This window comes from Rhinoraja longicauda, chromosome 39 (genome assembly GCF_053455715.1).
Source record: "Rhinoraja longicauda isolate Sanriku21f chromosome 39, sRhiLon1.1, whole genome shotgun sequence".
Lineage (NCBI taxonomy): Eukaryota > Metazoa > Chordata > Chondrichthyes > Rajiformes > Arhynchobatidae > Rhinoraja > Rhinoraja longicauda.
This window is the reverse complement of record NC_135991.1, coordinates 2213798-2227067: the sequence shown is the minus strand read 5'-3', so window position 1 is coordinate 2227067 and position 13270 is coordinate 2213798. Positions and strand designations below refer to the sequence as shown.

At 50.3% G+C, this 13270-nt stretch overlaps 1 protein-coding gene across 1 annotated transcript in view; it reads left to right on the top strand.

The window, feature by feature from the left end:
• The window catches only part of LOC144611092 (sialic acid-binding Ig-like lectin 13), a 52700-nt gene that overhangs the window by 18929 nt on the left and 20501 nt on the right, over positions 1 to 13270 (top strand). The window contains exons 2-4 of the mRNA XM_078430167.1: positions 866 to 947; positions 5091 to 5453; positions 8043 to 8336. Coding sequence (XP_078286293.1) covers positions 908 to 947; positions 5091 to 5453; positions 8043 to 8336 — 697 coding nt within the window. The 5' untranslated portion in view covers positions 866 to 907. The remainder of the gene's footprint in view (positions 1 to 865; positions 948 to 5090; positions 5454 to 8042; positions 8337 to 13270) is intronic.

Here is a 13270-nt window from a genome sequence, read left to right as displayed (position 1 = left end):
CCAACTGCGCAGGCGCGGATCCGGCGGCCATCTTGTGTAAGTATTAGATCAACGGGCCCCAACTGCACACGTGCGGATCCGTTGGGTTTCCATTGTGACGTCAAACATGCAGGTAGCCAATCAGGATGTGCTGGACCCCACATGGGGGGAGGTGGTAGAGCCAATCATATTTATTAAAGTTTCAAAAGTGATATGTTAAAGTTTAAAAAGTGAATAACTTTTAAAATATAACAACCATTTGAACCATAGGCCAAAGGTGAGTAAGTTGGGCCTAAAATTGTTGCGCCACCATGTACCGTTTTAGCTGCATTTTGGGTACGTATGGACAAACAAACAAGATGAGTTTTAGTAATATACTAGAGCAAGTAGACCCGTTGGGCCCAAAACCTCTCCTGTATCACTCTCTCTTCCCCCCCCCCTCCTCCACACCGCTCCCCCTCCCCTCTCACCCTCTCCCCCTCGCCCCTCCTACCCTCTCCCGTCCCCCTCCCCCACTCCCTTCACCTCCCTCCCCCACCCCTCACACTCCTCCTTCTCCTTCCACTGACCCCCACTCCATTCGCCTCAACCCCCTTATCCTCACTCCTCGCCCCTCTTTCCCCCTCCCTCCCTAGGAGATAGATTTAAACTTTACAATGTGAATAACTTTAAAAATATAACACCGATTTCAATGAAACATCTTCTATTTGCCCAAAAAGGGACGACGGCGAGTAAGATGGGCCTAAAATTGTTGCACTATCATGTACCGTTTTGGCAGTTCAGGAACAAACAAACAAACAAACGAGAGTTTTAGTATATAGATAGATAGATGTATAGATAGATAGATTGTTCGCTGGAGTTTTACTGCAATTATTTTCTCTTCCAGACCGGGACATCGGGACAGTGACGGGATATCTGAGATCGGACAATGATCGGGAGATCGTTCTTCCTCCTGTCCCTTCTCCAAGGTACCATCAGCAGCAACTCAGAAGTGTTTTCTAGCGAGGGGGCTTTTACTGGTTGGTGACTAACGCAGTTCCACAAGGTTCCGTGCTGGGATCGCTACAATCGTTTGGCTAAACACCTTCGCTCAGTCCACCTGGACCTACCTAATCTCCCAGTTGCCAAACACTTTAACTCCCCCTCCTATTCCCACACTGACCTTTCTGTCCTGGGATTCCTCCACTGTCAGAGTGAGGCCCAGCGCAAATTGGAGGAACAGCATCTCATATTTCGCTTGGGCAGCTTACAACCCAGTGGTATGAATATTCAGTAGGAAAGAACTGCAGATGCTGGTTTAAATCGAAGGTAGACACAAAACACTGGAGTAACTCAGCGGGACAGGCAGCATCTCTGGAGAGAAGGAAAGGGTGACGTTTCGGGTCGAGACCCTTCTTCAGACGGTAGAAGAGTCTCGACCCGAAACGTCACCTATTCCTTCTCTCCAGAGATGCTGCCTGTCCCGCTGAGTTACTCCTGCATTTTGTGTCTACCTTCGTTATGAATATTGATTTCTCTAACTTAAGTAACCCCTGCATTCCCCCTCTCTCTATCTCTCCCCGACCCAAGTCGCACCAGCTTCTCATTTTCACTCAGCAAACAGTGAACAATGGCCTGTTTTCTTTATCATTGTTACATTTTTACATATCTTTCATTCTTTGTTCTGTGTTTCTCTACATCATCGTCTATATCTCTCATTTCCCTTTCCTGTGCCTCTCAGTCTGAAGAAAGGTCTCGACCCAAAACATCACCCATTCCTTCTCTCCAGAGATGCTGCCTGACCCGCTGACTTTTGTGTCTATCTTTGGTTTAGACCAGCATCTGCAGTTCCTTCCGACACACCACTACTCTTCACGTTGTTTATTAATGAGTTGGACGAGGGGATTGAAGGATTTGTGGCCAAGTTTGCGGATGATACGAAAATTGGTGTAGGGGCAGGTAGTGTAGAGAACGCAGGAAGTCTGCAGAAGGATTTGGACAGGTTGGGAGAGTGGGCAGAGAAGTGGCAGATGGAATATTGTGTAGCAAATGAGGGAGAGCCGTGCTGGGGGGGGGGGGGTGAGGAGGGAGCGCCGTGGTGTAGGGGGGGGGGGGTGAGGAGGGAGAGCCGTGCTGTAGGGGGAGGGGGTGAGGAGGGAGAGCCGTGCTGTGGGTGGGGTGGGTGAGGAGGGAGCGCCGTGCTGTGGGAGGAGCGATGAGGAGGGAGCGCCGTGCTGTGGGAGGGCGGTGAGGAGGGAGCGCCGCGCTGTGGGGGGGCGGTGAGGAGGGAGCGCTGTGGGGGGGGGGGCGGTGAGGAGGGTGTGCTGTGCTGTGGGGGGGGGCGGTGAGGAGGGTGTGCTGTGCTGTGGGGGGGGGCAGTGAGATGGGTGCGCTGTGCTGTGGGGGGGGGGCAGTGAGGAGGGAGCGCCGCGCTGTGGGGGGAGGGGCGGTGAGGAGGGAGCGCTGTGGGGGGGGACGGTGAGGAGGTAGCGCTGTGGGGGGGGGGGCGGTGAGGGGGGAGCGCCGCACTGTGGGGGGGGTGAGGAGGGAGCGCCGTGCTGTGGGGGGGGGGTGAGGAGGGAGAGCCGTGCTGTGGGGGGGGTGAGGAGGGAGCGCCGTGCTGTGGGGGGGGTGAGGAGGGAGAGCCGTGCTGTGGGGGGGTGAGGAGGGAGCGCTGTGGGGGGGGGCGGTGAGGAGGGAGCGCTGTGGGGGGGGCGGTGAGGAGGGAGCGCTGTGGGAGGGGGGCGGTGAGGAGGGAGCGCCGCGCAGTGGGGGGGCGGTGATGAGGGAGCGCTGGGAAGGGGGGGTGAGGAGGGAGCGCCGTGCTGTGGGGGGGGGGGGTGAGGAGGGAGCGCTGCTCTGCGGGAGGAGCGGGGGGGTTGAGGAGGGAGCGCCGTGCTGTGGGGGGGGAGTGAGGAGGGAGCGCTGCTCTGCGGGAGGGGCGGGGGGTTGAGGAGGGAGCGCCGTGCTGTGGGACGGGCGGTGAGGAGGGAGCGCTGTACACACCATATCCACAGCGCAGGATAAAAGGCATGAAAAGTGTCACGGCGGCGCAGCGGTAGAGTTGCTGCCTTACAGCGCTTGCAGCGCCGGAGACCCGGGGCCCATCCTGACTACGGGTGTTGGTCTGTACGGAGTTTGTACGTTCTCCCCGTGCCCTGCGTGCGTTTTCTCCGAGCTCCTCAGTTTCCTCCCACACTCCAAAGACGTACAGGTTTTTTAGGTTAATTGGCTTGTTAAATGTTAAAATTGGCCCTAGTGGGTATCCTATATAGAACATATATCCTATATCCTATTTACAAATGTGAGATGTAACTTTGGTGCTCACAATCACGATGCCAGAGACAAAGTCGTTGAAACAAGAACTATTTATTACGAGTCTGCAGAGCCGGGTGTCTCTCCAAATCGAGACACACCGAGACAAAGACAGTGCCTTCTCTTTATACAATACAACTTATTTGAATTTCCCTCCCCTTCGTTGGATCCCCCTCCCCTTCGGGCTCCTTCCAATCAGAGCGCTGAGGTGCACAATCTTCTGTACCGCCCAGGGTAACTCCCATACATCGCATGTAAATGTTAATTAGCAGTTTCAGGATCAGGGGCATGTTTGCAATATTCATTTGCTTCATTGAGCAAGCGCAGTAGCTATCTTCATGACTCATTTTAACCCTTTCCTGCCTTGTTGACACCTTCTTAAGATTGTAGCTGATTGTGTATCTTATCTCTGTCCACAAACATTCCCTCAGTGTCTTAACAAAGGCAGTGTTAAATTTTTATCATCCTGTCTCTGGGTTTAATCCTCCTATCTCTCACAAACCCTCAGTTCCTCCCCCCCCCCTTCTACATTCCTTTAGGTATTAATCATCCTGTCTCTGGTGGTTGAATCATTCTGTTTCTTACACAAATATATATATACTAGCAAAGAGGGCCCGTTGGGCCCGTCCCCACACCCCCCATTTTCTCCTCCCCCCATTCTCTCCTCCCCCAACCCCAATCTTACTCTCCCCACACCCCCCTTTTCCCCACCACCTCCCCTTTTCCCAGTACCCCTATCTCCCCCACCACCAAGCCCCCTCCGGACGACCCCTGTTGTCCCCCTCCCCAGTCCCCATTCTCAGACCCCGCCACCATTCTCTCTCCCCCAGACACACTCTTACTCTCCCCCCTTTCCCCAGCGCACCCCTTTCCGCTACTCTCTCTTGCCCCCAGCACCAACAGGTCCGGGGGGGGGGGGGGGTGGGGAGCGCATCAGTGAAAGGTCCGGGGGGGGGGGGGTGGGAGCGCATCAGTGAAAGGTCCGGGGGGGGGGGGGGGAGTGGGGAGCGCATCAGTGAAAGGTCCGGGGGTGGGGAGCGCATCAGTGAAAGGTCCGGGGGGGGGGGGGGGAGTGGGGAGCGCATCAGTGAAAGGTCCGGGGGGGGCGGGGGATAGCGGGGAGAGGATGTCCCGGGTGTGGGAGAGAGGAGAGGGGAGAGGGGAGCCCATAAGCACAGACGCACAGACGCACACCAGCCCCACGCTGAAACCCTTCAATAAATCAGCACGTGCTCTTGTCACGTGGGCATTTTGACGTCACACGCTGAAGGCCATGGAAAAAACGGCTGGATTTTAAAAAAAAACTAAAACCTCCGTAACTTTACAAATATACGACCGAATCAAATAGAAACATCATTTTCCAGCAGCGTTCAGCGTCGTGATTAAGGCGGTTCAAAAATCGTGCCGCTACGGTTCACCGTTTTTGCCGGAAATCAGCCGAAAAAATGAGAGTTTTTTTTTGTGACTTTTAAACCTCTGTAACTTAAAAACTATACGGCCGAATTAAATACAAATATCATTTTCGGCAAGCGTCCAGCGGTGTGATTAAGGCGGTGCAAAAATTGTGGCGCTACGCCTCACCGTTTTGCAGAAATCAGCCGAAATCACTGTTACAAATATACATACAAGTCAGAGTTTTAGTAAGATTAGATTATATATATCCAATAGGATAGTATTAGTGTGCGGGGATCGCTGGTCGGCGCGGACCCGATGGGCCGAATGGCCTGTTTCCACGCTGTATCTCTGAACCCAACTAAAGTGAGTCCAGTGATCTCACAAGGTGTTGACTGCTAAAGATTGTTCCTTCTCTCCACCAGCCGTGATGTCGGGAGAGTGGACTGCGGACATTCCACCAGCAGTGACAGCGCAGAATGGTTTGTGTGCACGGATTCCGTGTCGCTACTGGTACCCGATGGATCAGAAGGATAAACTACGGACTGAAATCTGGTTTAACAGTGATTATATGAACAATCAGTCTGTAGCCTTCCACTCCGCGGATCCCAGTCAAGTATCAACAAAGTTTCAGCATCGGACCCGGCTGTCAGGAGTCCTGAGTGACGGCAACTGTTCGCTGGTTATAGACAACGTCACGCTGCTAGATGCCGGTCCTTATTGTTTCAGAGTTGAATTCGGAGGGGGAGGTAAGTACACCTACCCTGCAACACAGCTCCGTGTTATTGGTAAGTGCTCCGTATTATTCACTCATTCACTCAACAGTTCCTTCCCAGCTGTTACCGGCAACTGAACCATCCCACCACAACCAGAGATCAGTGCTGAACTACCGTCATCCTCACTAGTGACCCTCGGACGAGCCTTGATCGGACTGTAAAGCTCCTGCCCTTTCTGTCGTGGGGTAGACTGACTCCCCCTCCAATCTTAGCACATCCCGTATCCTGGACTTTTACATTTTACTCATTTCCACTCGACATTTTAATTTCATGTTTGTGCAATATTACATGTGTGCTGTGCAATAACTGGTCACTTTAATTTCATTATTTTTATATTGCACATAACACTTTCAATGCCTTGTCATTGTGTCTTTTGACTGGTGACAGACCCATTTCCCTCGGGGATAAATAAAGTTCTATCGTATCGTATCTTTGCTGGCTTTAACTTGCACTAAACGTTATTCCCTTGTTACGTATCTTTCCACTGCAAATGGCTCGATTGTAATCATGTATGGTCTTTCCACTGATAGACACAAAAAGCTGGAGTAACTCAGCGGGACAGGCAGCTTTTCTGGAGAGAAGGAATGGGTGCCATGTCAGGTTGAGACCATTCTTCAGACTGGTTAAAGATAAGGGAAACGAGATATATAGACGAATATGTGGGGAGATAAAGAACAATGAATGAAAGATATTTAAAAAAGTAACAATGATAAAGGAAACAGGCCATTGTTAGTTGTTTGTTGGGTGAAAACAAGAAGCTGTTGCGACTTGGGTGGGGGAGGGATGGAGAGAGAGGGAATGCCGGGGCTACCTGAAGTGAGAGAAATCAATGTTCATACCACTGGGCTGTGAGCTGCCCAAACCAAATATGAGATGCTGTTCCTCCAATTTGCGTTTAGCCACACTCTGACAATAGAGGAGCCCTAGTACATAGCATGGAACAAAAGCCTTTCACTGTACCTCGGTACATGTGACAATGAACTCAACTGAAACAACAGATGTTCAGCAGTGAGTGGGGAGAAACATGGATTGTAAACATTCCCTGTTCACACACACACCACAGCACCAGAATCCTCCTGGTTCATATCTGGATCATCGTGACACCTCCAGTTTTTGCACTGTTATTATCAGGTTTGCATTGCCCCTATATGCACCTAACATCGACTCCATCTACACTTCACGCAGCCTGAACTAAAGTAAACAATGACTGCCTTATCCTTACTGCCCTTAATTGAGAACTGTGTCCCCGTCTACCTGATCAAAGGTCAGTGATCCCCGACCTTTTCAACCACCCCTGACCATTGTACGTCCTTGTTCAGGGATCATCCTTAGTTGGTTTAGTTAGTTTATTGGCATGTGTACCGAGGTACAGAGAAAAGCTTTTGTTGTGTGCCAGCCAGTCAGCGGAAAGACAATACATGGTTACAATCGAGCCATTTACAGTGCACCTGCATGATAAGGGAATAACGTTCAGTGCAAGGTTTAGCCAGCAAAGCCCAATCAAGGATAGTCAGAGGGTCACCAATGAGGTAGATAGTAGTTCAAGACTGCTCTCTGGTTGTGGTAGGATGGTTCAATTGCCTGATAACAGCTGGGAAGAAACTGTCCCTGAATCTGGAGGTGTGCGTTTTCACACTTCTGCACCTTTTTCCCGATGGGCGAGGGGAGAAGAGGGGTGAGACTCATCCTTGATAATCTCGAGGTGTGCGTTTTCACACTTCTATTCCTTGCAAAAATAACCTTACTCGTGTGGGACTGGGATTTTGATGTGAACAGATGCATCCAGTGAAATTTTAACCACTGGGTGGTGCTGCGATGGCAGCCTCGCCTACAGTCTGTCTGTCTTTTTCATCTTTTTGTTGTTATTTTTGGTGTGTTTAAAGAGTATGTGTTAATGTTCTCTGGTTTATTTTATATGGGGGTGGGGGAGGGGGTCGGGGGAATCTTTTTTTTCCATCCCTTACCTTGCCGGAGATGCGAATGCTTTCCGGATCGTATCTCCGGTCACTCTGCGGCCTAACATCGTGGAGCTGGCGGCCTTGCCTGGGACTCACTTTGAGCCCCACCGCGGGGTCGTGGACTTACCATCGGAGTGTGTGATCCCTTGCCCCGGATCGGTGCTCCAACTGTGGCCTGCGGACTTTAACATTAGGGAGCTCGCAGTCTCGGGTTGAGACTGATGTCGGGAAGCTCCAAGCTGCACGAGGTTCGACAAGCCCTGATCCGGTGTAGGTCGCCCGGCGTGGGGGGGGCTGAGATTCCACCCCGATGCAGGAGGTTGATCGCCCCAACGAGGAAGGCTCACCGCCGGCTACGGGAGCCAAGATCGTCCCGTCAACGGAGGGTTTGAGGCCCCCGACTGCAGGAGGACAAAGAAGGGAAGAGATTGAACTTTTTTTCTCTTTCCATCACAGTGAGGAATGTGGAGGAGTCACTGTGGTGGATGTTCATGTTAAAATGTATTTGTTTGTCTGTTGCTTTTTATTGGTGTGACTGTATGACAAGTGATATTCCTTGTATGTTGTAAAACATACTTGGCTAATAAAGTATGATTATGATTATGATGATTTAACTAAAAGTATCTGTTTCTCTGTGTGTTAGATTTCACAGATAAACCCACGATATTCCCTGCTGAAATGGTGGCAGGTCAGCCTGTGAATGTGACCTGCTCCTTCAACACCACGTGTAATGGAACAGCACCCACCTTAACATGGGGCACCCCCACTGACCAACCACCGTCAGCCTCACACAGCGTAACTGAGCGGGGTGACACGCTGATATATACTTCTGTTCTGTCCCTGACCCCAGCGCCCAAACATCACGGGCAAAACCTCACCTGTAGAGTCAGATACCCAACTGTCTCATCCGAGCAAAAACTCACACTGACTGTGCAATGTAAGTATGGAGATCGTTTATTGTGCAGGAACAGCAATCATCTATTCGCAGTGCTGGTACATAAGGTCATAGGTGATAGGAGCAGAATTAGGCCGTTCAGCCCATCAAGTCATTACTGGGTGGCGCAGCGGTAGAGTTGCTGCCTTACAGTGAATGCAGCGTCGGAGACCCGGGTTTGATCCCGACCACGGGTGCTGTCAGTCCGGAGTTTGTACGTTCCTCCCGTGACCGGCGTGGGTTTTCTCCGAGATCATCGGCTTCCTCCCACACTCCAAAGACGTACAGGTTTGTAGGTTAATTGACTTCGTAAATGTAAACATTGTCCTGTGTGTGTGTGTAGGATGATGTTAATATGCGGGTATCACTGGTCGGCACGACCTCGATGGGCTGAAGGGCCTGTTTCCGCGCTGTATCTCAAAACTAAACTAAAAAACTAAAGTCTACTCCGCCATTCAATCATGGCTGAACTATCTCTCTCTCCTAATCCCTTTCTCCTGCCTTCTCCCCATAACCTCTAACACCCGTACTGATCAAATTAACACAAAATGCAGGAGTAATTCAGCAGGACAGGCACCCTGTCTGGAGAGAAGGAATGGGTGACGTTTTGTTGAGAACCTTCTTCAGACTGAAAGTCATGGGAACGGGAAAGGAGAGATATCGACGATGATGTAGAGAGATGTACCTGATCTCCCGATATCCCGGTTGCCAAACACTTTAATTCCCTTCCCATTCCCGCACTGACCTTTCTGTTCGAGGTCTCCTCCATTGTCAGAGTGGGGCTCAATACAAATTGGAGGAACAGCATCTCATATTTGGATTGGGCAGTTTACAGCCCAATGGTATGAACATTGACCTCTCTAACTCCAAGTAACGCTTGCTTCCCCTTCCTCTCCATCCCTCCCCCACCCAAGTCGCACCAGCCTCTCGTTGTCACCCAACAAACAGCAAACAATGGGCAGTTTCTTTTATCATCGTTAATTTTTTACATATCTTTCATTCTTTGTTCTGCATCTCTCTACACCATCATCATCTATAGCTCTCATTTCTTTAAATAGACACTAGCCAATAGGTGCAGGAGTAGGCCATTCGGCCCTTCGAGCCAGCACCACCACAACCTCTCACACACTTACTGACACACACACACACACACACATACTCTCTCACACACACACTCACACACATATCATCATATCATATATATACAGCCGGAAACAGGCCTTTTCGGCCCTCCAAGTCCGTGCCGCCCAGCGATCCCCGTACATTAACACTACCCTACACCCACTAGGGTCAATTTTTTTACATTTTACCCAGCCAATTAACCTACATACCTGTACGTCTTTGGAGTGTGGGAGGAAACCGAAGATCTCGGAGAAAACCCACGCAGGTCACGGGGAGAACGTACAAACTCCTTACAGTGCAGCACCCGTAGTCAGGATCGAACCTGAGTCTCCGGCCCTGCATTCGCTGTAAAGCAGCAACTCTACAGTCACTCTCCCTCTCTCACACGCGCTCATTCTTAGTTTAGAGATACAGCGCGGAAACAGGCCCTTTGGCCCACTGGGTCCGCGCCGACCAGTAATTCCCGCACATTAACACCATCCTCCACACACTAGGGACAATGTTTACAATCACCGGGCCAATTAACCTACAAACCTGTACAGGAAACCGAAGATCTCGGAGGAAACCCACGCAGATTGCGGGGAGAACGTACAAACTCCGTACTGACAGCACCCGTAGTCGGGATCGAACTCGGGTCTCCGGCACTGCTTTTGCTGTAAGGCAGCAACTCTACCACTGCACCACCGTGACCGCCCGTGTCTCTCTGTCTCACACACGAACACCATCTCTCACATACACAATCACCAAAACACACACACACACACTCTCTCACACACTCACACTCTCTCACACACACACTCGCCGAAACACACACACTCACACTCATTCAAACTCGTACACACACACACTCCCACTCTCTCACACACACACTCACTGAAACACACAGACCCACACTCACTCAAACACACACACATTCTCTCACAATCACGCTCTCCCTCACACATGCACACACACATCCTCAAGATCTCGGAGAAAACCCATGCAGGTCACGGGGAGAACTTGCAAACTCCGTACAGACAGGCACCGGAGGTAAGGATGGAACCCTGGTCTCTGGCGCTGTGAGGCATCAATCCTATCCGCTGCGCCACCGTGCCACCCACATCTACAGTCTGTGTTCCCCACCTTCCCTGCTCGGGTCCCCTTCCAGTCAAATCTGGCCAGCTCCTGCCTCATGCCTCTGTAATTCCCTTTGTATACCCTTTGCTATACTGTAATACTGACACTTCCGATTTTCCCTTCTCCCTCTCAATTTGTAGATTAAAACTTATCATATTATGATCACTGCCTCCTAATGGCTCGTTTACCTTGAGTTCCCTTATCAAATCAGGTTCATTACCCAACACTAAATCCAGAAGTGCTTTCTCCCTGGTAGGCTCCAGTAAAAGCTGTTCTAAGAATCCATCTCGCAGGCACTCCACAAACTCCCTTTCCTGGGGTCCAGTTCCAACCTAATTTTCCCAGTCTACCTGCATGTTGGAATCTCCCATTATCACCGTAGCATTACAGATAGAACTAGTACAGACAGTACATTAAAGATAGAACTAGTGTGTGAATGGGTGATCGCTGGTCGGCGTGGACTTGGTGAGCCCGAAGGGTCTGTTTCCACAGTGATTCTCTCAACTAAACACAGAACCAGAATGTGAATGGGTGATCGCGGGTCGGCGCGGTCTTGGTGGGCCGAAGGGCCCATTTTCGTGCTGTATCTCTAAAGTCTCAATACAAAAATCTTTTATAATCCAAGGATCATTGAAAGTGCCGTGAAACTCTCTCTCTCACTCACTCACTCTCTCTCTCTCACGCACATTCTCTGACTGACACACGAACACCATCTCACACACATACTCATTCAAACACACACACCCTTACACACTCACACTCACTCAAACGCATCACTCTCACTCGCTCTCTCACACACTCACTGACACTCTCACACACACACACACACACACACTCTCTCACACATACTCTCTCACACATACACTCGCTTTCACACACACACATACACTCTCACACATCCACTCACTCGCACACATCCACTCACACACACACTCCCTCTCCCTCTCTCACATACACACATTCTTAGTTTAGAGATACAGCGCGGAAACAGGCCCTTTGGCCCACTGGGTCCGCGCCGACCAGTAATCCCCGCACACTAACACCATCCTCCACACACTAGGGACAATGTTTACATTCACTAAGACGAATAACCTACAAACCTGTACATCGTTGGAGTGTGGGAGGAAACCGAAGATCTCAGAGAAAACCCACGCAGATTGCGGGAAAATGTACAAACTCCGTACTGACAGCCACGGTAGTCGGGATCGAACCCGGGCCTCCGGCATTGCTTTTGCTGTAAGTCAGCAACTCTACCGCTGCGCCACTGTGCCGCCAACATCTAGTCTTGTGTTCCCCACCTGTATGTTGCCTGTCTGACATTAGAAACATAGAACCATAAAAAAATAGGTGCAGGAGGAGGCCATTTGGCCCTTCCAGCCAGTACCATACGCAATAGACAATAGACAATAGGGGCAGGTGTAGGCCATTCGGCCCTTCGAGGCAGCACCACCATTCAATGTGATCATGGCTGATCATTCTCAATCAGTACCCGGTTTCTGCCTTCTCCCCATACCCCCTGACTCCGCTATCCTTAAGAGCTCTATCTAGCTCTCTCTTGAAAGCATTCAGAGAACTGGCCTCCACTGCCTTCTGAGGCAGAGAATTCCACATATTTACAACCCTCTGACTGAAAAAGGTTTACCTCATCTCTGTTCTAAATGGCCTACCCCTTATTCTAAAACTGTGGCCCAGGTTCTGAACTGCCCCCAACATTGGAAACATGTTTCCTGCCTCTAACGTGTCCAACCCCTTAATAATCTTATATGTTTCAATAAGATCCGCTCTCATCCTTCTAAATTCCAGTGTATACAAGCCTAGTGGCTCCAGTCTTTCAACATACGACAGTCCCGCCATTCCGGGAATTAACCTAGTAAACCTACGCTGCACGCCCTCAATAGCAAGAATATCCTTCCTCAAATTTGGAAACCAAAACTGCACACAGTACTCCAGGTGCGGTCTTACTAGGGCACTGTACAACTGCAGAAGGGCCTATTTGCTCCTATAATCAACTCCTCGTGTTATGAAGGCCAACATTCCATTGGCTTTCTTCATTGCCTGTTGTACCTGCATGCTTCCTTTCAGTGACTGATGCACTAGGACACCCAGATCTCGTTGTACGTCCCCTTTTCCTAACTTGACACCATTCAGATAATAATCTGCCTTCCTATTCTTACCACCAAAGTGGATACCCTCACACTTATCCACATTAAACTGCATCTTCCAAGCATCCGCCCACTCACACAGCCTGTACAAGTCACCCTGCAACCTCATAGCATCTTCCTCACAGTTCACACTGCCACCCAACTTTATGTCATCTGCAAATTAGCTAATGTTACTTTTAATCACTTCATCCAAGTCATTAATGTATATTGTACATAGCTGCAGTCCTAGCACTGAGCCTTGCGGTACCCCACTAGTTACTGCCTGCCATTCTGAAAGGGACCCATTTATCCCCACTCTTTGCTTTCTGTCTGCGAACCAAATTTCTATCCATGTCAGTACCCTACCCCAATACCATGTGCTCTAATTTTGCCCACTAATCTCCTATGTGGGACCTTGTCGAAGGCTGTCTGAAAGTCAAGGTACACCACATCCACTGGCTCTCCCCTGTCCATTTTCTTAGTTACATCCTCAAAAAATTCCAGAACATTAGTCAAGCATGATATCCCCTTCGTAAATCCATGCTGACCCCGAACGAT